This window comes from Topomyia yanbarensis, chromosome 2 (assembly GCF_030247195.1).
Source record: "Topomyia yanbarensis strain Yona2022 chromosome 2, ASM3024719v1, whole genome shotgun sequence".
Lineage (NCBI taxonomy): Eukaryota > Metazoa > Arthropoda > Insecta > Diptera > Culicidae > Topomyia > Topomyia yanbarensis.
Window position 1 is genome coordinate 6,959,191 of NC_080671.1, and position 25,688 is coordinate 6,984,878.

At 37.9% G+C, this 25,688-nt stretch overlaps 2 protein-coding genes across 5 annotated transcripts in view; one reads left to right on the forward strand and one right to left on the reverse strand.

Annotated features, from left to right (window-relative positions):
- Positions 1–5: 5 nt before the first annotated feature.
- Positions 6–2,442, reverse strand: LOC131682460 (eEF1A lysine and N-terminal methyltransferase homolog). The gene is made up of 5 exons (XM_058963939.1): positions 2,228–2,442; positions 2,043–2,165; positions 1,109–1,991; positions 660–1,033; positions 6–600 (listed from the first exon to the last, which is right to left on the reverse strand). Exons 1-5 carry the CDS (start codon positions 2,317–2,319, stop codon positions 51–53), a joined length of 2,022 nt encoding a protein of 673 aa, XP_058819922.1. The 5' UTR covers positions 2,320–2,442; the 3' UTR covers positions 6–50.
- A 10,549-nt stretch (positions 2,443–12,991) lies between these two features.
- LOC131678826 (uncharacterized) overlaps positions 12,992–25,688 on the forward strand; it is a 132,991-nt gene continuing 120,294 nt past the window's right edge. Inside the window, exons 1-2 of one of the 4 annotated variants that reach the window (XM_058959197.1) lie at positions 12,992–13,060; positions 23,700–24,728. In XM_058959197.1, coding sequence (XP_058815180.1) covers positions 24,011–24,728 — 718 coding nt within the window. In that variant the 5' untranslated portion in view covers positions 12,992–13,060; positions 23,700–24,010. Of the gene's footprint in view, positions 13,196–23,695; positions 24,729–25,688 lie in introns of all 4 variants that reach the window. The other 3 variants (XM_058959195.1, XM_058959194.1, XM_058959196.1) reach the window with 3 other exon arrangements.

Genomic DNA, 25,688 nt, shown 5'->3' on the forward strand with positions numbered 1-25,688 from the left:
ATTTCTTTCTGGGAACGAAAAAAGAACTTTTTTTCCATCTGCGTCATTTATCAAAGCTTCAATCCTTGCACAAATTCTTCCAGATCAACTAAATCATCCCGACTGAGCTTGAATTTCTTCGCCAGAACGTTCAACTCCTCGGCGGATCTTTTCATCGCTTCCTGCCACTTTGCCCCACAATCCAGTGCAGCATTGTCCGTGCAGTAAAATATTTCATTTACGTCCTCCTCTAGTTTGTATGATAGAACATATTTAAAAACCTGTTTCAGTTCGTCGACTACCTTCTCCCGCTGGGAATCATCTCGGCAGACCAGGTTCAAAATAAATACACCATCGTCGGTCAGCAGTTTTTTGCTGTTTTCTAGAACGTGCCGCTCCACGAATGCTTTTGGTGGACAACTCATCCCCTGGGTAGGATCTTTGCTGTCGACGTCAAACAGAATCGCTTTGAAATGTGACCCAGCTTGAACGCATTCCACTAAATAATCGAGTCCGTCCTTGAGTTCCACTTTCAACCGATCGTCCAGCGTCAGGCCGAAGTAGTTTGTGGCTACCGAAAGCATTTCCGGATCGATTTCCACTGCCACTAAAGTGGTGTCCCTGGAATGTTACAAATAATGTCAACAATTTAAATATTTTACTACACAAAGCAATAATACCTCAAGCATTGTCGAATAAACGTACACAGACCGCCACCACCAAGGCCAACAATCATTACACTGTCTGGTGAGTTTTTCCCTGTATCGGAACCTAACTTAGATGCCAAATGAACTCCAATCGACATATACAAGTGATGCTGACAAGCCAGGTAACCGGGATCAACAATTTTCTTTGATTTACCCTTGTTTTTCATCACCTTAATGGCGGCCTCGGATTGTATCACAAACTGATTACTTAGAAAAATTAATCTGCGGAAAATCTTTTCGTCTTTTCCTAAGATTTCCTCAACAATATAATCTCCGGACATGGCGCTGTGACCGCTGTGAATGGTTTCCCGCCGGCCAACCTCCGACCCAAGTGATAGGTAAGGAATCTGAATTGTGATTGAACAAATTTGTGCTGATAGAACAATACAATCTGAAATGTACTGGTCAAAATATACACTTACCTGTTCCTGCAGCCCATGAGGAGCCAACGATCTGACACTCTCAGCCAGTTCGTCCTTCACAGCGTCCCAGCTGCTGTAAGTCTGTCCCCGATGCATCGAAACGATGGCCAAACGATTGTGACTAGCGGATGCCAGCAGTTTTTGCCTACCTTTCGGCGTCGAAAATAACCATTCAGTCTCTCGTCCCTGAGGTACGATAAAAGCGGCGTATTTTCCATTTCCCCGAGTCGGTGCTTGATCTAGCACGTGAATTGTGTATCGTGGAATATCCTCACCCGGTTTATGTAGATCTAGCGAAACTTCGTTCAAACCAGCTATGCTTCCTCGTACTAAGCCACTACAAACCATGGCAGCTTTTTGGGCACCTGCGATCGAAAGTACAATTTCATCCGGCTTCTGCACCCGCTGGATTTGATCATCTGCCATGCACACTTCGTACACTTTCATTGGTAATTTTTTAAATTTGGTTGCCACCACCAGAAACACTGGCATAGTCGAACCATCATTGTTATCGGCTGCTGTTTTCTGTTCGGCCTCTAGGCAACGGATCGCACGAAACACAAACTCATGCTCCGGGAAAAAGGCCAACAATTCCCTAAGTATGTGCTCCTGTAGGAGCGAAACACACAAGTACCGGCCGCCGACGCGAAGTACTCGAGCGATCTCGGAAAAATATTTCCGGACAGTGGCGACCGTTGATTCCGATTCATCAGTGAACAATGCATCCAGTGTTCCTTTGTCTAGCACAACGGAATATTTTTCATTGCTAAATTTCATTGCTGTAGCATCCATGTGATACCACAGCATTTCCGGTCGTTCCGCTCGGTTGGCTTCCTGCATCTGTTTGATAACGACTTGCGAGATGTCGATGTTGGTTATTTTCCTGGAAACAAATATTTTAGATAATCAATCATGCTTGGATGTTAACACTTACTTGAAGCCAACATCGTACAAATCCAGGCTCAACTTGGAATTTCCGCAACCAACAGTGAGGATTTCGTCCTTGGCTTTAACATACTTATGCAGTTGACCGCACAGTTCTGGATATTCGCCGTACCTAAGGTAAATTTAACAATTAAACGTTTAGAACAAAATTATTTCTCCGTACGCTATACATACCATTCGAAAGCCTTTTGCCCTCGCTTTTTGAAGAATTTGTTCCAATATTCGGTAGTACCAAACTCGGTGGCTGTTTTGGGAAGAAGGCTCATCGCGTTCAACCGTATTTTTACTTAATTATCGATTGTTTAATAAATTTACAATTTACACATTCATTTCAATCGAACATGCGGAACGTAAATTGAATGGAAACAAAACCAATGACTGCAGGTGCGAAACTTTCACCCGATAGTGTGAGAATTGTCATGCGCTATTTAAGACAGGGCTGCAATGAAAGCTAGCTGGAAATATAACGCAATCTCGTAACGTTTAATTGATAATCCGTGTTACGTGCTGCTCACAGGTGGCGCAACGCAAAGCTGATGAATTTGATTTTATTGAGATTTTGTGTCGAAATTGGAATGGTTATGCATTATTCTTTTTTCAATAACAATAGCGTGGCCGCAGACTACTTGTGTGCATCATAAGTGTTATAGGGCACCAATACTGCACAGGGGTGGTGCTGGTGTGTAGGGGTACGCGTGTATGTTGCGGATGCAAGTGATGGTGGAGTCGAGAAGTGTTACAGGAGAGATCCTTGCGAGGTATGGACTTATTCCGGATATATGTGAAAATATTCTACTAAGAGCGAGTAAAGGCGCTTTAACCTAGGCTTATTAGCCAGGGCAAGTTGTAAATACCTCTGTCCCATCCCATCCCGAAGAACCAATGGAGTGACATTAACCTTCTTAGCCAAGTCACTCCCAACGATTTATTAAATCCCCTTTAAACTGAAACGGTCGGTACGGTTGTCCTCGTTTCTTCCTCCATTAAGATTCAAAACAAATCGTTAATTTGATTATTCATTAAATGAATAATTTAATTGCCGTCTAATTTTGAAACATCTTCAAACCCAACTCTGCACAGTAGGCCTGGCCGCTTTAATATTTGCGATATATGAAAATATGCTTCAAATATTAATATTGACAAGAAAAACACTACAAAATAACTGCAGTGTTTTCCAGGATTCTTTTCAATACTGGCTGTGTAAGGGTTAGAATAGAATAGAATAGAATAGATAACAGACGATTAGGCTCGATTAGAATCGTGTGTAAATACCCGCTACTGGATTTTTGAAATAAATCAGACATCCGAAACACGTTTGGCAAACGTTTGTAGATGGTGCAGTGATCGATACAATGTAGTTAGAGTGCAGCTGTCAAACACGTGTAGCAAACAGTTACGCAGATGGCAATAGTGAAATACGGATTGCCAACGTTTATCAATTTGAAAGTTTACATAGGTTTTTGAAGAAATTTTATTCTAGCCTAAACGTCTGTTATCTGTGGTTTCACTAACGTGCGGACTACTTCCCTAATCTTCTGAACACTACACTGCTTAAAATCCAATCTTATATTTTATGTGTTCTACACACATGCTGTGCATATGAACAAAAATGTGCTAAAATATAAATTGTATTAATTACGCACATACTTTTGATGCGAAATCTGCTATAACGCAAATTTCTATAAGGCAAACTATTACAATTTAGATGTACGCCACGTGAATTTCATTAATTTCACATGATATTTATGTGTGATATAATTTTTATATGCAGCTACATAGCGCGAAAAATCATGTATGAAATCACTAGATTCAATATAGCAAATTTTATCAGGGTGTTGGTTTTCAGATTAATAATTTGACAATTAGGATCACAAAATAATGCCGTTACACAACAGCTCTTCTCTCTTAAATTATTAATTGATATATACCAGAGAGAATAGGGAGAAAGACGAATAGTGAAAATCAATCAAAACGGCAAACTCCCTTTATGATGATTTCAATAAACGAAATGACATTCATCATTTTTAATTATTTTTCAAAGATTTGAAATTATTTATATATAAAATTTCTGTATCTATTACAAACTTTCAATCTTTTCGATCGCCTGAGTGGCGTTGAAGTGATGTCACTTTTTCTCTTTTTCCTTACATTACTTCGTTGTCATTACATTACTTTACATTACTCTTCAGAGGATTGTAGAAGAAATATAACTTCGAAGATAGATGAGGAATGAATTTGTTATAATAATTTATAAGCCCCAAAAAAGAGTTGAGCTCACACATTTTTTGGAAATTTTGCGCATTGCATTGAAGTAATTTTGTCCTGACAAGGCATTGACCTGTTTTTACTAATGATATGCCCAATACGCTCTGTAACAAAAAATCTACATTTATCAAAATTTATTTTTATGTTTGCCTTAGCAAGTCTTTTTAAAACTTTAAAAGGCTTCTGTTTGCAATCTCCTACACTATTATCAGCAATTAGCACATCGTCCAGATAGCAATATGTACAATCTAAACCCTTTAAAACCATTCTATCTGTTGGAAAAAGGAGGCACTAGATGATGCCCTCTGTGGCAATTTGTTGCAAGTAAATACCATGTGGACATGTGGCTTTCGGCGTTCACATATGTCGGGTGAACTGTTTAGAATTTTTTGTGTCTAACTAGAGCTAATTTGGGCACTAGTTTAGATACATCGTCTAACTAGACACCCAGATGGTGCTAGTTACTGACGAGATGAATTCGAAACACAAAAAAGCAAAACTTAATTTATATTAGATCTTGTGCCCTTAACGCGCAAAACGGTTTAGTCCAATTTTATTGCATGATCTCGTATTGCTGTACCATTGAAAGCTCCATAAGCACACAGTTCAGCTTGCAGCTTGAATGCTGACAAAGGACCCAAGCAACCAAAAGTGCGTATAACGAAGCTGCATAAGCTTCCCGTTTTAAGTAATTTTGCGATATGTTTTGTGTACTAATAGCGGCTTAAGCAGCTTTCAAGTTCCATTAAAGCTTAAGCAGCTTGAAAGTTTGCTAAGAACTTTATGTGAACTTTAAAGTGTGCTTTTCAAGTATTATCCGAACTTCTGGTTGCTTGGGGAGTCTTCAGCGTTCTGGGGGCGCTGATTAAAGGAGTTTTGCCTAACCTGACCTTGAGCTTATCTACTATCGTAGCTGAAGGTACGTCTGTGAGGCTACAAGTAATAAAAAGTAATTTTATTTCAGAATACTCGTAGGACCCCACTAATGTGATAAAATGGACCTTGCGATTTACTTCCGAAATTTTGTTTGCTATGAACGATAACTTAAACCTGTGGGTAAATGAGGTCCCCTTATAGAATGGCTTCATCAGGGATGAAAATGAGTCATTTAGCTTTCAAACAGAAAATTAATCGAAATAAAAATCATAAAAGAAAATAAAAACACCCAAAGCCAAATTAGAAATAATCTCATCGATCATAAAAAGTTTACCAACCTCCAATAAAATTCACTCGTTCTTAAAAATGTAAAAAAAATCTGAATGATCGTTAAAAAGCCGACACGCCATATTGACTGTACTGACCGAAATAAAGAAATGCAATTTTTTCACTATTTCGGATTAAATATATGTTCGGAAACGGACAAAATCAATTGAAATTTAATAAACAAATCATTAACCCGGTACAAAATTGATAACAAGAGTGAAAAAATGACTCATCAAACAATTTAATTATACTAGATCACCTTAAATTCTCGCCGGAATTATTTTTATTTGATGTTTTCTTAATTGTCCAGTATCTCCCAACCGTTGGTATAGCCCAGGATGATACTGAATTGCTCCACCGACAAGCCGAAAACTCCAGCGTGAAACGAAATTAAATAGAAATCATTAGAAAAGCTTGTTTTAATCCACCTAGCGGCCTTTCTCATTAATCTAAACAACACGGAAAAAAATTGTTCCCAAAATCGTGAATAAAGTGCCATGAATCCTGGAACAATCACGTTTTGCCTTTCTCAATAGAAAGGTACCGTAAACCGGGGTGACATTGATCACTTTTCGAAGTAATCATTACATATTTTTAGATGCAACACATTTATTTCAAGTTTAATATTTTTAAACCATGTACTGATGTATGGAGAACAAGATTGGATGGTTTTACTTAAAATTGTCCGCTTACAGCAATTTTTTCAAAAATGATTTCAAGTTGAAGTCCGTTTTCGTGTTCCGGGGTGACTTTGATAACCTGCATGTTCACCCACATTATGTTATTGATGTCAATGTTTTTCATTCAAATGTTTGTTTGAACTAATTCTGGGAAGATACTCATTGTTAAATAGATGTTAATTGGTATTATACGGAGATTTCAATGTACTGTAAAATTCGAGTAACCAAAATTCGTATAATTTGTGTCCAACTAGAATAAAAGATTCTGAAAACCTTTAAAACGGCTAAAATTGTTTTGTTTCAGTGTTTTATCAATGTACAAAAAGCTTCATCCATTTTAACACGTTGGAATATTGAACAATAAAAAAATGTTGCGAATTATAGCTTAAAATAATTTGAAATAATTGACAACTAGTTTCACAAAAAGTGTAGTAAAAATAAACAAACTCTTAAAACTAAATTTAGCATATCCCAATCTAAAGGAAAATAAAAACTCGCTTGTAATTTATTACTCTTGCTCAAATCTGAGATTTATTTGTTTTATAAAAATAGACACTTTACGAAGCTTCGTAAAAATCGGGTAAAGTCAAATTTCGGTTTTTTTGTAGTTTTTGTATCCAAAAACCGAACAATATACTCAAAAAGTATAACAAATCAGTATTTTATAAGCTTAGAGTAAAAATCATTTCAAATTGAAATGATTCGGTACTCTATTCTGGTTTAATAAGCGATCCACGAAAAAAGTTTTGAGTGATCAAAGTCACCCCGATGATCAAAGTCACCCCGGTTTACGGTATTGCAATTGCTCTGAAAACCGACTTTTTAACGGAGGCCCGGAGGGCCGAGTGACATATACCATTCGATTCAGTTCGTCGAGTTCGTCAAATGTCTGTGTGTGTAGGTATGTATGTATGTGTGTGTGTGTGCGTATGTGTGTGTGTATGTGACCAAAAATGTCACTCATTTCCCTCAGAGATGGCTGAGCCGATTTTGACAAACTTAGTCTCAAATGAAAGGTGCAACGTTCCCATAGGCTGCTATTGAAATTCTAATGGATCCGACTTCCGGTTCCGGAATTACAGGGTGATGAGTACGAACACGCAGAATATGTCGATTTTAATAAATTCTGCAATGAATGTATAAAGGTGAAAATTTTTCCAAAATATGACCACAACTGCTTCGATTTGTAGTATTAGATCACTAACATCCATTCAAAGTCTATTTGGCCACATTGGCCACCATCATCGGTTCCGGAAGCCCCGGCGGAAGTATCTAAATTCAGAATAACAGTCACATCGGTTTCTCGTAGATGGCTAGACCGATTCGACTAAACTTGGCCTCAAATGAAAGGTATTGCGTCCCCGTAAATGGCTATTTAATTTCATCCCGATCCGACTTCCGGTTCCGGAGTTACAGGTTGTGGCGTGCGATCACATAGCAAATTGTGATTCAAACCGATACTCCGATGAAAGCAAAAAAGGTAAAAATTTCGCTAAAATGTTTCTCAAACAACTTAAATTTGCTGTTCTAGGTCACCGACGGCCAACCAAACTTTCGTTGACTACATTGACCACCATAGACGATTCCGGAAGTGCCCGGGAAAAGCGGACATCCTGAAATTATGAACATGAATTACTCTATTTATGACTAAAATATTACGATAACATGAACAGCAGTTACAAAAATCGTGACTTAGATTCTGAAATCATGAACATGAATCAATCTACTCATAACTAAAATATCACGATAACGTGAATAGAAATTACAAAAATCGTGACTAAGATCCTGAAATCATGAATTTTATTCCTGCTAGTCTGACAGAAAAATGCGATAGTAAACTTATGAATAAGATAGCACAAAAATCACAAGAATCACGAATAAGCTCTTGAAATCATGAACATCATTTGACTGTCGGCTGTATATTCCCAAATCATGAACTAGAATTACAACAAAAACTAAACATGTCCAGGGATCAATAACAGTACCCTAACCAAACATTCTAATGTAACGCCTTGTATATATTCGGGGCGAACAAGTTTATTGAAAACACAAATAGTTTCATGAATTCGAGATTTATTATTCATAATTTCAGGAACGTGGTTATGGTTTACGTAAAATGTTCAGTTCACGAAATCGTGACCTTTTGTTCATGAATTTATGACTGGTTTTTTTCGTGTACGATTCCTTGGCTGGTTATGTTCAATATAATGGTGGAAATGTCCATTACATATTCAGTACGATTTGCACATACATACAATGGATTGACAGCCATGAACTTGAGAAGTTATGTGCCGTAGCTGAAACACTTGAACCCAGCAGCGGATTCCGGAGGAGAGTTCGGGGGGTCTGGACCCCGCCAAAAAGTTTCAACTTGTTAACAAATTTTAAATTAATTTCAAATTTAAAGTAGTTTTCAAACTCAAAATCATTTCAAACCAAATTTTTCACTGGTTTTCAGACCTACTAGGGAAGTTTATTTAGGAGGAACAAGAAAATTTTCCTTGGGGGGGGGGGGGTGTGGTTGACGATGTTCAGATTGATTGCATAACCTTTCTACATGAGAAAGGCAAAAAAGTAAGGTGAACTTATAAATATGGGACACCACTTTTTTCACTTAAACTACCATAAAAACGAACAAAACGCACCAGGGCTTCTAAATTTCGAGAAACATCGTTGATTAAGCTTCACAACAAACGTGTGCAGTTTTTTTGAATAGAAAAAAAAGTCTGAGAAATTAGGGTGAACGTATAAATGTGGGACACGCTGAATTTTCCCATGAAACCAATATCAAAATCTTCAAGCAAAGTGGGCAGAGGTCCAAATTATCCAAATGATATGAAATTTGGCATCTGAGTCTACTTTGCTATTTGTCACAATAAGAGGTCTTTGAGATTTCAAAAATGAGTGTTTATTAGTGCAATGCCCTAATGCGAGGGTGGCCAAGGGGGGGGAGGTTGATGAAAGGGCGAGGTGTTAGGGTAAGTGGGGGGGCGATGCTCCACCAAACTACATATTACACCTTCCATTTGAAAATCGGTTCGATCATCTCCGAGTAACCGATGCGCAATTGTTGGTCACACACATACGAATACACACGTTTTCCGAACTCAACAAGTGAGTCGAATGGTATAAGAGTGTCGGCCAACAATTTCAAGCAATTTGTAACTCGTTTTAATTATTTTTGCATCATTCATACATATATTGATTACCAGTTTATATGGAAATTTCGCATGTGGCCGCATACTTCAATCCGTAACACAGGAAACAGAGCTCCGACTAAAAGGAAATTCAATAGCATTCAATAGAAATATTCTAGCTTTCATTTGAGACTGATTTTGTGAAAATCGAATCAGACATTTCCGAGAAGCAGATGTGAATTCAAGTCAGGAATATAACCACTTTCCCGAAGTTTCCGGTTCCGCCGAAGTTGTCCAATGTGGTCAACGCGAGTTTGATTGGACATCAGTGAGCTGAAACTATAAATTCAAACATTTTCGAACACATTTTATGAAGTTTTGCATCTTTTAGATACTATGCTGGTTCCGATTTATATGGGAATTTCATGCGTGACCCCACTCTTCAACCTGTTACTCCGGAACCGGAAGTCGGCATTAAATGAAATTCAATAGCAGTCTATGGGAACGTTGTACCTTTCATTTGAAACTAAGTTTGTATTTGTTTGTTTGAATTGCATTTTACTAAAAAGAATCCATAAAAAACCGGAATGCGATTCCGCACTCACAATGGCGCCTTAAATAAAAGTTTTTCACCACTGTACTTACGTCTTTTAAACAAAAGCATGCAGCAAACATAAAGAAGCTCCGTCGGGGAATCTTACTCCTGTTTCCTCGATGGATGTTGCTGCTGGCGGTGCGCTGCGTCTGCCCAGTGAAAAACTCCTTTCCTCGCATGAAAAATAGGCTTCCTTCTCGTTGCCACTTCATATATTCTAACTCACCGGGTTTCACTAACTTGCGGAGTATTTCCCTAGTCTTCGGCACACTAATGGTTTTCGGATTAATAATTGCACAACTGCACTATTCAACTATTAAATGTATAAGATGTCCTGTTCAGGTTTTTTGCACTATTTATGCTGCACATTGATCGACTTATCGATTAATGTGCGCTAATTTATCGATGCCGATAAGTGGGTTGTAACCAAAGTCCTTTTAAAAAAGGTCCTAGCATGCGTCAAAGCATGTTAGTGGTAGAGTTACTATATTAAGAGTTAGGCGGACACAAAAGCCGGAAAACTGGCAGCTCTTATTTCAGGAAAAAAACGCTGGCATTTCATGTAAATGTTCAAGCTCTAGCTAAATAATTTTATTGTCGTCGTAGGTAAGAACTTTACATGCACGAATAGAAAAAAAACAATTCGAAGATCTAATGATATGATTTCATACTTGTCCGAATATCTTTTCTTGTTACAGAAAAAATTGGTTCTTTTATGACCATAATCACAATACCTTTTCCATATACATCCAAACATGTTATGTGACGTCATGCTCGATTGGCTCTGGTATTTGACTTGTTCAATTGGCTCCGCTCAGTGTCTCCGTCTAACTATGAATATAGTACCTATAGTTAGTGGTAGTGAACAGAGACAGTCTATAAAACGTGGTATTGATGACGTAGACGCTTCCATTCGCCCTTAGAAACTGTCACACATACGAGCACAAAGGCAGTTTTAGTTTTGACACATGCAAGGACCTTCCTATATAATAACTTTGGGTTGTATAACATTCGATTTCGAACGTTACACTCTTAACTGTTTTGCCCCCTAAGTGGGGTAACAAAATAATGCGGATCGGAAAACAATGTCGGTTCTAGCGGTAAAGATGGACAAGTCTGTCTATGTCAGGAGACATGCTGGTGGACTCGAGTGAATCGTAGTTATGCTGCCTAAGCTCGACCCTCATCAGCAGAAGACAAAAGGTAAGCCCGATAGATATTAAGCCTGTTCTAATGACCCTACCACTTGTAGTTTGCCGATCTGTATACTTCACATCCTTGCTCTCACTTGAGTAATATGGCTCTAATTTTCATAACTTTCCCTACCCAGTAATCTCTAGCTAATTGAATGTCGTTAAAATGTAAAAAAGAAAATGTGACTAACATAGTCGAAAAAAAAATCTGTTACACAAGAATAATAGCTGCGCAAATACCATCCAAACTGCTTGTGAAAAAATACTATTTGTAAAATGCAAAATTTTTGGTAAAACAGAAGCTTTTTCAAAATGCATTTCCATGCATGCAAATTAACTCTTCCTATGATTTGATTACACGCCATTTTGAATTCGATGTATTATTAATCTTGAACGTGAAAATCTTCTCACATTTAGTGAAAAGTGTCGACTATTTTTCAACCGCCATGTTGATTTAAACAATCTTGTATCAAAATCGTAATCTGTGTCAAAAAAACAGTAGTATATACTTTTGCAGGTGAATTATAAACATTTTCGACTTTTGATCAGATTTTGAGAGAAATTCGCCGCTGCGGCGCTGTGCCGTTTGTCGGTGCGTTTTGAACAATTATGCTTCGATGCGGAATGTTGCCAGTTTTCCCCCTCGGAGTTGGTCAGCTTAGATATATCTATTCTTCAACATCAATTTTGCATGAATTCATTTATTTTTATTCAGTGCCGGTATTTTGGTACCAACAAGGGATCGGAATGGTAGAACAATACAGTTTTAAACACTGCCATGTTCCATGTTGTCCGCTAAGTCGCTTTGAAAAACCAAAAGAAAGTTAAGGCTCAAGTTACCTCAAGGCTTGGTAGTGTGCGTAAAAAAATTGTGTTCAGCTTTGCCACCAGATTATCCATTTAAACCTTTTCAAAACTCTAAAAGAAGAATATCAGTCGATTTATTAGATCATCACGATTCAATTCATGCAAAATACCTGCTGCAAAAACCATCGGTTTAGCTGAATGGTGCTTTTGAAAAAGTGGCTGTGGTTTTTTCATTGCGCAGTTGTGTGGCGTGCCCCAGCACGCTGTGGTAGTGTGAAAAAAAATCACAGCCCCTTTTTCAAAAGCACCATTTAGCGAAACCGATAGTTTTTCCAGCAGTTTTTTTGTATGATTTGAATCGTTGTGATCTAATAAATCGGCTGATATTCTTCTTTTAGAGTTTTGAAAAGGTTTAAATGGATATTCTGGTGGCAAAGCTGAACATATTTTTTCCTACCCATACTACCCTGCGTTCAAATCTAACACATGCTGACAAAAGGTAACTTGAACCTTAAGCCAACAGACCCAATGACTTCGAAAGCATCTTCAGCACTACGGACACGTGGCCCTCTTGTTTTCGTATATAAATTTATAGAAATTACCGCGCGCGCCAGAAAAACTCTAAAGCTCGCTTGTGTATGGCACTACGAGAGAGTACTTCATTCATCTGTGTGAGTGGAGCGAATGTCACCGCCGAGGAAAACAGTGGAAACACGTGGCCCTAAGGTGTGGTGGTGATGTTTATTTTTCACATGTTTTTCTCGCATTGTTATCACACCGACTACTGCGATATGTATGTTTTCCTCCGCATCGGCTCGGGAATTACCTCTCTCATGCCGAATGGGCACGTGCTTTTCCATCGATGTGTCGGTATCTATATAGTTGTTTACTTCAAATACATATAGATATCATATGATGATGGAGTCTCGCAAAATTTTTCGCTCTTCCGCTCATTCGCGCCGTGCGTGAGTTCTCAAGAAAGAGCGAACGACGACGCTGATGATGGTCCGCTACACAACAGCAGTGCGACCGTTGACTACCTTCATTCATTCAGTCCCGTGATTTTGTACGCGAATGGTACTTTTCGTTTCGTTTCTCCGCAACGGCTACTAAATCAACCAGTTCAAGTATAACTAGGAATTCAAAAAAAAGCAAACATATTTTATTATTACTAGCATCACGTTCAAGGACCTACCGCTCATTCGGTGAATGCAAGTGATTTAGTTAAAAGTTCTCGAATGTTTAGTGGTTTTTTGTTTTAGGTGAATTATTTAAAACAATGTTTTAATATTGTTTTGGTTTTGTTCAACCATCAGTATCGGTTAATAATCCATCAGAATAACACAGTGAAAGTGACATTAGCAAACCAGAATTTTGCGGTGTTGTGAACGTGTTTTTTCAATTTTTGGATGAATTGCAGATTTGTGTCGCCAGTTTTTCTTAAGCTAGTTTGAGATGAAAAAATGCCCTTCGTAGACAGACCAACTTTTACTTCAACAAGATGAGGTGGTCCTAGTATTATAAAGCATTTCATAATAGAATCGTTTTGTATCGTTCACAAATAGACAACACCGTCGTTAAGTAAAACAATCGACGGGTTGTTTCATGCTTTCCGTAGGTGATTAAAAATCGGCAGCTTTTTATTCTGTTGCAACAACTCCTTCGGACAAACATAAAATAACAGTACTATTTATTCGTAAACGTTTATATTTTTTGCAAATAATGTCAATTCTAAATACTTGTTTTGAACAGATGTTTCCCTAGCAGTGTTAATAGCTGTTCAATTTTAACCTTTGGCCGCTAACTACAATTCTCCGAATATTACAATTACACAAAAACGGTAATGGTATCAGCTGCCGTGTTTTTAACAACACTTACATGAAATGAGAATTGTTTCTGTTTTTATACACTGTTGTAAATAAAGAACATGGGAATGAAAAATTAATAACAGCTTTTGAAGGTATTAAAAATCACATCTGAAGTTAAGTTTATGCAAATTGGGGGAAACGTTGTAAAGTTTTTTGACACATACACATTGGCATTAATTTCAGCCTCTGGAAATCAAAAATAATGTGAGAGTAGTAATGATTCAGATTTAAAAGTTCGAATAATAATGTAATATTCGTGTAATAATGTTTCAACTAAAATAAATCTTACACAACTGTGGATAGGAGCAAAACTAGTTCAGCTTACCCTCAGCACCGAGAGTGGCTGGTGCTTCTGGATCGGTTGGAAAAGTTAAGTGTCCTTAATAACTAGCTTTTCACGACGGCGATTAAGCACAACGATACATCAGTTTATCAAAGTGAACGAACACTGACCGGTTGTGCGGCGCATCCTAAACGACATATGCACGAATCGACCTTCACGCAGTCTCCGTCTCCGTTGTGCAGTGATCTTGAATGGGAATAATACGATTTTTAGTATATAGCATTTTTGTGATTTTTTCAGGAGAATTTTAATAAATTGCTTTGAAGGGTGAAACTTCCATTATTGTAAATGTTGTTTTAAACAATTAAATATTTTATAGTTTTATGTTCCAATATCCTCGAGAGTTACCCAACATACGCTAAATAGGAGTCAAATTGTTGTAATGGATCCCTTAGTATCGATTGAGATCGATATGTTAGTGCAGGTTTTACTCAGAACCCGTTTTTTCCACCCTCATTTACAGAAAACTTCTCAATATTCTCAATTTATCTGCATATTTCTGCAAGAAATGTTGAATGTTCTACAGTGGCGGATCCAGAGGGAGGGTCTTGGGGGTCCGGACTCCCCCCCCCCCAAATTTTTTTAACTTCTTGAGATTTTTTAAAATAGTTTAGTTTAAATTCGTTCTAAATTCAAAATTATTCCAAACCAGATTCGACCATCAAAACAGATCTCAATTAAATGAGGATATTACATATTACGTATTGTACAATGAACATTTCAAAATCGAAATTTTGGACCCCTTCCGGAATTTTTCTCTGGATCCGCTCCTGATGTTCTAATTACAACCAGCAAATCCGATTCTATTGTGATTAATTCGTGACTGTCGTGACATCAGGCAATAAAGATTAAATCTCTTCTTCTTTCGATTCTAGGAAAACGAGTAGCAGAAGTAGTGACTTTTGTTTCACTATGACAATTCTAATAATCAATTTCGATTTTATTTACACTCAGAAATTTTCGATTTTCATTTTAATTTTCATAAAATGAAATTAAATTTTGCTACAGGAAATACATGTTTTTTCATGCGATTTTTATGAAACTTCGAAGCTTTTTTCAAAGTGAATGAAACATTTTGAAGCTTTGTGGAGATCGAGTAATGATGCAAGTATGTAAACTTTTTTCCCAAAGTAAAACAATTGGATGTACCAATTTACGCTTAAGGGCACCAAACCTAACTTAGAAAAGTTTGATTTGAAAGTTTCGTATTCCACTGGTACATAACACAGTTGGCAGTATGTTGGTGTCAGTTACTGACGAGTGGGAAGCGAAACATTCAAATTGGTACATCCATACATACTCCAGGCGTTTAGCTCTAATGCCAAAAAACAAGACTTCGGTTCTCCATACTCGACAGTGACCCAGAGCTTCTGTGCTTGGCTAACCGAGACATCACTCGGTATCAGTCAGTTGCTTTAGGCGTTCACACATGTTGTATGAACTGTTTGGATTTAGTGTCTAACTGGTGCCAATTTGGTGTTAGTTGGGATATATCGTCTAACTGGCAGCATCTTGGTGTCAGTTACTGACGAGTGGAACATGAAACATTCAAATTATGCAAGGTTTTTTTTTGAGAAAATTGTATGAAAATGTTCAGATATTGGGTTTAAAAACTATTTTCATTTTATTTTCATTTTTTACTTTGAAAAAAGTAATGAATTTTCATAAAAAAGGTATGACCGGCGATGGACAAAATTCCAAAATCAAAAAAATAACTGCGACTCTAATATATACGGGGAAGCTGATGTTAAGCTTGCTACATTCCGCGAATCCAATGGCTCTGCTTGGTTATAATGTTCTTGAACATATCTGATTGCCAGATTGAGCTCCATCTGCACTTTTAGCAATTATTTCACTTCCCGAATGGCTGGTCTGACGGGAAATTTCCCCAATAGCAACATATTCCCTCCGCAGTGGGGCGCGCTTTTGCTTTGTATCGACAATAATCACTATTTCACCAAAGTAGGTAGGGGCAACGTGTTTGTGTACCGGATAAAGAACAAAGCGATTGAACCGATGATTGCTTGCTTCATTGATGTCTATAGTGGAGCAATATTTTGCATCTGTTCTGGACGAGATGAGAAGGTAGACTGAGATTTTTCCCATTCTTCCCTGTACTGGGAAAAAGTTTTATCGCAAATCTTCACAAAACTTCACGAATATAATATCAGTTACAAAATTAATAACAATGTTATTAATTTGTGAAATATTGTGCTATTTCAGGCGGAAAACATCTTTTAGTTGATTCAAACGTTTGTAGCAAACAAATCAAGTTGTTTCACTTTTCTTTTTTCGCGATTCTGAAAAAATCAGCTCCCGCTGTCACTTCATAAAATTTTACGAAATATTTCTTTTGAATGTTTCAGGATAGATTTTTTTTCTCAAAATTAAATGCACGCAAATACAGTCTATTTCAATTTATAGGAGGATACTCCTATTATTCTTCAAATGTTATACAGTGCCTTCGAATGGCATCTCACTATTTTATTGATGGGAGCGGAAAGAGCGGGTGGTGAAGATAAACCCGGGATTTTCAGCAAACATTTGTTCGTGATCTTTGGTAAACAACGATAAACTACGGAAATGGTGTTAATTTATCCAAGAAATGGATTTCTTGACTGGTGCAGGTTCTCAAAAAGATTATTTATAGAAATTGAATCGAAAGCCAGCACCCTTACTGCCCAAGAGAACTGATGCTATCTGCTCTGGAAGGCGATCGTTTATCTCTCACTTTTTACGGGAACCAAATTGATTATCTGACAGACAGTCAATTGTCAAGGCGGAACAAGATGCTTTTCTCAAACAACTTCCAGATACGGGACAGCATAGCAATCGGCCGATACGAATTGCGATCGGAGGCTGCTTCTCCTAGTGTTTGGCAGGTGATAACTCTCATTTGTCTCCAACCGTGTGGGACAGTGATACCTTCAATTTCATTTAAATTAAAATCCCTTTATTCTAGAACTAGCATTTATAGTACAACCCTGAAAAAAAATCAAATCGATCATTGGATTCGTTGTGGAGATAACATTGCGTTGCGTTGCGTTGCGTAAGCACGGTATACTTCGTAGATTGCAGACTGATGACTCTCATTTCCAGCCAGACTACTTGAGGAGCATTGTTTGGGAATAACAATTGATCCAGTCCAAGCGAGAATTTCGCCTGAGAGCCACCATTGCGGGCCACGACCATCTTTACCGTAACTTGGGATGAGAAAGGAAGTGTTGATGTGGTACTTACTTAACGGAAGGCCCCGACTCAGTGACACTCCCATAAGTACCACGGATTGGGTAGTGGGTGGGTTGTTAGTCAGGATTCGCTTCAAGCAAGCGATGCGACTGAGAATATACTTTCGTGCATAAGATGTTTGAATAGTTTATTGACTGAAGGATACGTAAATGTTCTAGGCGTTTAAACTCTGGGTAATCGTCTATCGAAATTTTTTCATCGAAAACAACTTGAACTCCGAACAGCCGGCTGTCGGGAGTGTTGTCGACAATGTAAAATGGACCGCAAACAATGAGTTTAAAAGTGGTATTGTGGAACATTCATAAATTATGTCACGCAAAGATTACCCAACACTAACTAAGTCTCTGTCATATTACCACGTTATTTTTATCCTTGGTCTAATACGAATCAAATGATTTTAGTTTTTCCTTCATTTTGTAGTAGCACATTAATGCCGCTACTTGCAAAAGTGTTCATGTTCCATGGAATTTCCTATATACATGGCGCAATCGTGCGTAAAACGGCCGATTGCGTCAAAGCACATGACGTGCTTCCCTCCCATTCATGTCACAATTAGTCATATCTCTTCCTCCTAATAGCGTGGCAGAATTTATAAATCGTCCTTAAGCATATTGTGATCCCGTAACTTGAAATTTTCCACCTCGTTCGAGTAAATGCTGCGTTCCTAAACGATATTAATGATGCACGAATCAAACACCCCCCGTTTCCAAATAGTACGTACTTATTCTCAGCTCAGTATAATTAACTGATGAGTTAATGGACTAAAAGTAAACCATTATATATGACTATAAAAATTTGTTTTTTATGTTGAAATGATTGCCGCAAATTGGTAATTGGATTTGAATTGATCTTGCGAATTGTCAATTCTCCATCCTCAACATAATTCAAAAGTCATACACTCAGACAAGACCATGCGTATTTCCTACACGCATTAAAGACCCAGTGGATTCGTTACCTAGTTGGTCAAATAAACACTAAACAAACAAATAACTTAGTTTGCTCAGTCTAAAGAAATGTCAGCTCGATTAGCATCAACCGGCGGATACGTGTTCCCTTACAATGCCATCAAATGAAAGTACATTTAAAATTACATACGACAAAATACGTGCAATTCAGAATATAACGAAATGAAGATTGCTTAATGATTTGCATTTAAAAAAGACCGGAAAAATTAGTTGCATAACCAAGGTGGTTCATTTTCAAAGATAGCACTGCTGATGAATCACTTTATAAAAATAGGTGATAAGGGACGCGGACGAAAATAGCTGACCACCGCCTGGATTCGTTGTGGAGATAACATTAGTAACAAAGCGCAATTGTAATTAGTAACATGAGTTGTTTGCATTTATTTATAGATACATTAGTTACATACATATGTGTGAATATTGTTAGCTTTAGTGAGGGAAGCCCTCCTATTAATCCAATTACCCATTTCAAGAACGCCATTAATTTTTTGATTGTATGAATTGGTCGAACCGACATTCCGAATTCCGAATATTATGCGCTTCTGAACTGGCTTATAGGTGCTTTTGAGAGTGCAGTATTTTTGGATGGCCTCAAGTTCACGTAATCTGAATACAATGTAAAGAAAAAAAATAATGTAAGACTTCTCGTGTTCGTTCGTGCATTATTCATTAGATTTTTATTTAATCTTATTTTGAAGAAGTATTGATCCTACTATAAATCTCGACAAACATATGATTACGGCTTAAAAGCCAACTGTCAAAATTCTCTTTGAAAGGAAATTCCGGACAAACCGTTACTGGTTAAACACAGTTCATAGCAGTTAATGAAAGAGAAAACTTTTCTCTTTTGTTTACTACTAACATCTGTGATTGGCGAGTAACGGTTTGTCTGGAATATCTATTCAAAGAGAATTTTGACAATTGGCTTTTAAGCCGTAATCATATGTTTGTCGAGAAATAATCTAAAACTAAACCGACATCTTCTACCAAATGTACAAGATTGACATTTTAAGCAAACACACATTTAAAATCTATCGGCTTTGAACATTTACTTGTATTTATTCTTCTGCTGTAAATACAATGATACATTTTTAAACTTTTCAGTTTTCCCGCAATTCCGGGATTTCCTGGGAAATAACTTTTTTATTTCCCGAATTCTGGGAAGCGAAAAACTTTGGGAAATGGAGAATCACAACTAAATACAATCACAACACAAGAAAGTGAACAACCGAGATTCTTCACTCCCATGTGAGTAATGAACTTTACTGATAAAGTTTATAGTTCATTACCAGTATGTATTAGGACTAATACCATATCTTGGAGTTTAGCTCCCTGTAGATAGGTTTGTCTATGTACAGAGAACCAGAGCTGTGAGCTCGTAATTGCATTACTGCAGTACATTTATGACATGAAGTTCCGTAATCGGATTCACAAAGATCTCACGAATAATACTCAGCATGCTGAATAGTAGCCATATGATAGTTGAATTTGCAATGTCCAGTCAGCGCCCTAACTAGAATAGTTAATGGAAAATGCCTCAAATTCGATGATGTCAGATAAGTTCGGCAGATAAGTTTTTGTTTGAACGCCGGTTTGCAAGTTGCGCCAATGATTATTATGTATGGATGCAGCCCAAAAGCGAATCTTATGGTTTATCCCAATAATCGGTAGTGATAATATTGATACTGTATCATAGAAGTCCACAGCAGCGCTTGTTCTTACCAATTCTCCCGCCATATCATTTCCAGAAATATGTGAATGACCCTTAAAAGTAGATAATAATTTAAATGTGTTCATCGATTTGTGTTCGACAAGTGATAACATGTTTTAATCTCGATTCTGCCAAATTTAGCTTAAATAAATTCTTTCCCCGAATTTATTCTTGAAGCACCAATTGTACGTCAAACAGAATAGCGAAGATTTTTACTTGAAATACCGTGGATCACATATCAAGTGAATGGGAATGGTCTAATTTCATTTCACGACAATAGACACCAGCACCGGCTCGGCCCTCCAACAAATAAACGTCAGTATCAAAAACTACGCGAGGAGGAATTATCACATTGGAAGTTTTTAAAGGAATACTACCTGTGTAAGTGTAAGGTCACTGATCCATTTGGGTCACAATTTTGTGTGGCTAATTGCCTCTAGAGCAGCAGTAGATGTTGTAGAGAACGCACCAGTCATCGCCATCAAGATCATCTTCTGAAGATGGTTTAATTTTGATTGGATTGCCATGACATCTTCCTTCTGCCACCAAATAAGGCACCCGTATGCCAGTACGGCTAGTACTGGTCTAACAATTGTTATATAGATCCACTGAATGTACTTGGGTTTGAGCCCCAAGCTTTTCTGAAGACCCGTCTACATAAGCCGAAAGCCATGCAAGCTTTCTTGATTCTGAAATCGATGTGAGTTGACCAATTTAGTTTTAACGTACTTAACTTGATCGGTGACAATAATTTCAGAGTCAAAGAACTTTCAACGTAGCATTGCGTTACGTGAAAAGCACCATTGATGTTTTATTTGAATAAACTGATAGTCACACATGAAGATACTATTGCTCAACGACACACAAGGCTTGCTAAATCAAATCAAAAATTGTATTGAGGCGAATATAGGTGATCATCATATGATAATCATCGGGGAAACCATATGTCGGAAACACAAGCTCATTAAGATTCCTTAACAAGTTATCGGCGACAAGGTTTCATAGAATTGGTGATACCACACCACCTTGAGGATATCCGCAAACACTCAGTTTCCTTATATCTTCTTGTCTTAACGATTAGCACACTTGTCGGTTGCTAAGCATTACGTGTATTCAGTTTGTGATACATGCTGCTGAATTCAAAAGACACGTAGTCAAAAGCTTGTTGATTGCTTCTGTGGAAAAGGTTCTTAAATGTTATAGACAACATTGTGTATCAGGGTAATAGTAGACTTCCCCCGCTGATATGCATGTCGCATCCCAAGAATCGGGTGCACATCCAAACTAGCTTCCTAAATGTAGTGGTCGATTAAACGCTCGACTGATTCGAGAAAAAAATATGTCATACTTTACTTTCAATCTCCCATTTAATTGATTCGGTTGTCACAATTTTTCGAGCAGATTCCCAAGAACCAGAAATACTTGAAGAGAACTCAAGGGTAGTTGTTGGTGATGGCTCGGTGCAGACTAGAAAGTGTGTGTCAAAAAGACAGTTGAGTACTACATCTTCGTCAGATGAGTATTCACCATTAGCAGTTCTAATCAAACTGACACGAAAGTTTTTCGATTTCGAAAGTAACTTATTTAATCTACTAGTTTCGTTGAGTCTCTTCCAGCTACTTCGACCAGAGGATCGAATAGCATTTCTGTATGCTTTCCGAGCCAAACTCTTCTATTTCACCGCGGGGTTCATCTAGCAGCATGCATTACTTGAAGCGGACAAGTTTCTTGGTAAGCTGTTACTATAAGTGATTTTGTTTTATACACGAACTCATCCAAGTCACTTAAAGATTCAATAGTTGCAAAATACCTATTAAAGCCTCGTACCTCGTCGTAGAGGTCTCAGTTCGTAGATTTGGGATTACGATATGGGACGATTTCTTGCGAGACATAACATAACGATGGCTCGAGCTCGTTTGGTACGAGCCAGTTTGCCAACTCATGCGTAATACCGCCAGAGCAGAGAGTTACATCTAACAACTCTTCCCTGCCAGATCTAGCGAATGCTGCGAGATTTCCTGCATAAGTATATGCAGATTTGTACTACTTAAATATTTCATCAAATTGATATCTCAGCTGCCTTGAATTATGTGGCGAACATTTTCATCATAGCCGATTGTGAGTGGAAAATCATTTCTGCCACAGTATGGTACAACTCTTCAAATGACTCCCGAAGCATTTTTGCAAAGTCATGTATTCTAATACATTGCAAGCCTGGTTTGACAACCGAATAGAGATTTCGTTCCTCATCGGGAATATATTCGAAACAGTTTTAATTTCCGAAAATATGGCCTCGGTTTCCAAAACTAGATGAATTTGGTGATCGTTTCCGAAAAAAACTTCACATTTTATTGGAACTCAGTCAGGGAAACCATAATTTTGAAATTTTATATTGTTTGTGAAGGGTGTATCCATATAGTTAGATACCGTATAATAGAAAAAATCAGCTCGAATCAAGACATAACATGAATCTTGAATACAAATACAAATCCGAAAAAATACTGCTTCCAGTAAAAGGTTGTTCTAAATTTAAAAAAAAATCTCTATTTTAAATTTTAAAATTCTCTGTTTTAAATTTTATAACTATCCCTTATTTCTCTATAGCAAAATCACTTCTGAAAATGCTCTGTGGCTTTAGTCTTGAGCAAAACTCAGCTCAGTTCCGAACTTAACTTGTGTCGAACTAGTTTTGAACCTAGGTTCATCACCTATTAATTGAAAACAAAGCTGAATTTGAGCGGAAAATGTATCCGGTTCGATTAAATTAACTAGAACTCTCAAACCAGATCAACGTAAGCGAAAATTGATCGTTGACGTTCGTGTTCGGGAGAACGAATATCAGGATAGTGTTTAAAAACATTTCTGACTTAGCGGTACAGTGGATAAGGGACGATCCATAAATGACGTAGCATTTTTGGGTGATTTTTAACACCCCCCTCCCCCATCGTAGCTTTTCGTCACAAACCTCTAAATACCCCCTGGTAATTACGTAGCTTGACGGTAATTCTCCCCCCCCCCCTTGTCCACGTAAAATTTAAAAACAAATAAAAAGATGGTGTTAGTTATTCCCCTTTAAAAAAGCTACGTAGCATGACATGACCCCCTACCCCCCTGTCGTCACACATCATCACAAAATACAATACTCCCCCCTTCCCCATATAATGCTACGTCATTTATGGATGATTCCTAAGGCGTTGGTATCATAAGCCACTCGTTGCTTGTTCGACCCCAACCAGGAAAGAATTTGTGTGGTCAGTAGAATCATAACATTAGCTGAGAAATTGTCCTGTACAATCAGTATTAAATGCGTAGTCTGTCGACAGAGAAAGTCAAGTTCCGAAACAGAATTTAGTAGTAAAGCTTTACTTTGTTTCGGGTAAGAAATGCCTGCAGAATTTTCTTTCCAACATTTGATTTTTTATTTTCTAACTCTGAGAATTGCTTGAGGGCACAAATCTGCAAAGACTTTCAACAGTTGAGTTTTATAAGAAAATCTAACGTTCCACCATAAATTAAATGCATATCCGGATTTTTTAATTTAGGTGCACAACTATACCTTTTTTCGAATAATTTTGATTTGAAATAATCTTTTTGTTTTCCGATCCAAACTAATTCTTCGTTTAAAGATAGGCATGAAAAGTACCACAAAATTGTACAGTAGAAACAAAATTCAAACTTTGGCATATTCAAAAACACTTGTGAGCTAAATAGTTTATTTTAAGTGAACATTTCGTGTAAATAGTGAAACTATGTCGGTTCTATTCAACCGCCGGAAAAATCACACCTCGATGTTTCTCTTAATCGCTCCTAAAAATATCCACCATAAATAAATAAGAATATCACAATCATTACACCGAGTTCAGCTATAACCGAAACCGTGCCAATGTTACGCTTCTTTGTGCAACTTCGCTTTCACTGAACGACCTCCGAGCCCAGACACAATGCTATTCGAAGCGGTTCAGAATGGAGACGTACAAAAGGTGTCCTCCCTGCTGGACGACGGAATCGATGTCAACACCAGAGATGACAAATTCTTCAACACCGCCCTTCACAGGTCCATCTTTGCCAGTGGGAATCGCTACCAGTTAGTCGATCTGCTTATATCTCGGGGTGCCGACTGTAATGCGCTGAACAAAAAATTTCTGACGGCATCCGAGTTGGCACTGGAGAAAAAACTCGATGATCTGGCAAAGCACATGATCCTGCGGGAGACCGAACGGATCGAAAATCACCTGGCGTACTATCTGTTGATTCGGCGCGGGAACCTGCAGCTGTTTGAGTTTCTTATCTCGATCAAAAGGCTCAAGTACGAGGATGAGATTCAGATCATCGCTCGAGCGTACGCGGAGCTCAAACTCAAAAATGTTCCGCTGAAGGAGCACATGGAAGCGTATCTGAATGAGATCCTGATTAACCATGACTACTGGCTGATTAACAACAATGGGCGGGGTAAACAGGGGAAAGTTCGCGTTCAAAATGTGCACCGTGTTCGGGAAATTGTGGAAAATGTGCAACAGCTGTTCGCTGCCTACGATAACTACAATCTAATGGATGTGGACAGCATATTTCTGCTGCGATTGTCCTACATACTGGAAAACGTCTTTTTCATCCGGAACCACTACAAAGAGTTACCATTGCATCATGTCGAGTTCTGCATCGGTAAGTGAGATCTTTTTTCACTGTTGTAAATCTATAAATCGAATCCCCAACCGATTTTCTATCAATTGTTTTACAAGGGTTTGCCTTCGACAAATATCCCCTGTCAAAAGTTCAGCTTGGTTGCATAATTATATCAGCACCGGTTCCCATAGCTTCGAATTAGTGCAAGAAATATTAGCTTGCTGTGTTAAACAACCTCCGCTTTTTAGCTTTACAACTAACCGAACTAGAAACGAAACGCGCGCGCGATTCCCGGTCCACATCCCGCGAAACGCGAGAGCTGGCAGAGCATCCTACGGGGCAGGTTTCGTCTCACCACGCGTACTGGTGCACGTGTGGCGTAGGTATTTACCATCTGCCTGCACGGTTGGGAATCTTGGCGAGGTATGGGGAAACTTTTTCCTCCATCGTGAGGTGGCACGGGATGATGGTGTGGACAAATTGCGCTGTCGAAGTTGGGGGCCAGTCGATTGCAAAGCTTCGTACTCTTTTTATCGAGTTTTGTGTTCTCTTCCCTCGATGGTTGATAACTTACGCAGCTAGTCAGGGAATCTATATCAACTACTGATGTATGAATGGGAGGATTAACTTGTCCATGTTTTTGGAAAATTTTGACTTAAGAAATAAGTTTTAGTTAAGTAAATATTGTTTATTCCAAGAGGATGCTACCACCTACTCAACCATATACCGAGAGCTTTGGTACTACAATCTTTTTGCAGATTTTTTGTAAATGACACTCCCAAAGAAATGGCTAATATTACGAAATATATTATAAACTCTTAATATCACAAATGAAAAGTCTACGAATTATTCAGAATTGGGAGCAATTAAAATGCTTCAGAAAACTTTCTTAGTAATGTTTTGTTATTTTTTTTAATATTAGTTGAACTATTTAAGCACAAGATGAATTTTGCATCTATAGTTAAACAGATCCGTTGCCAATATTTAAAATATATGTAT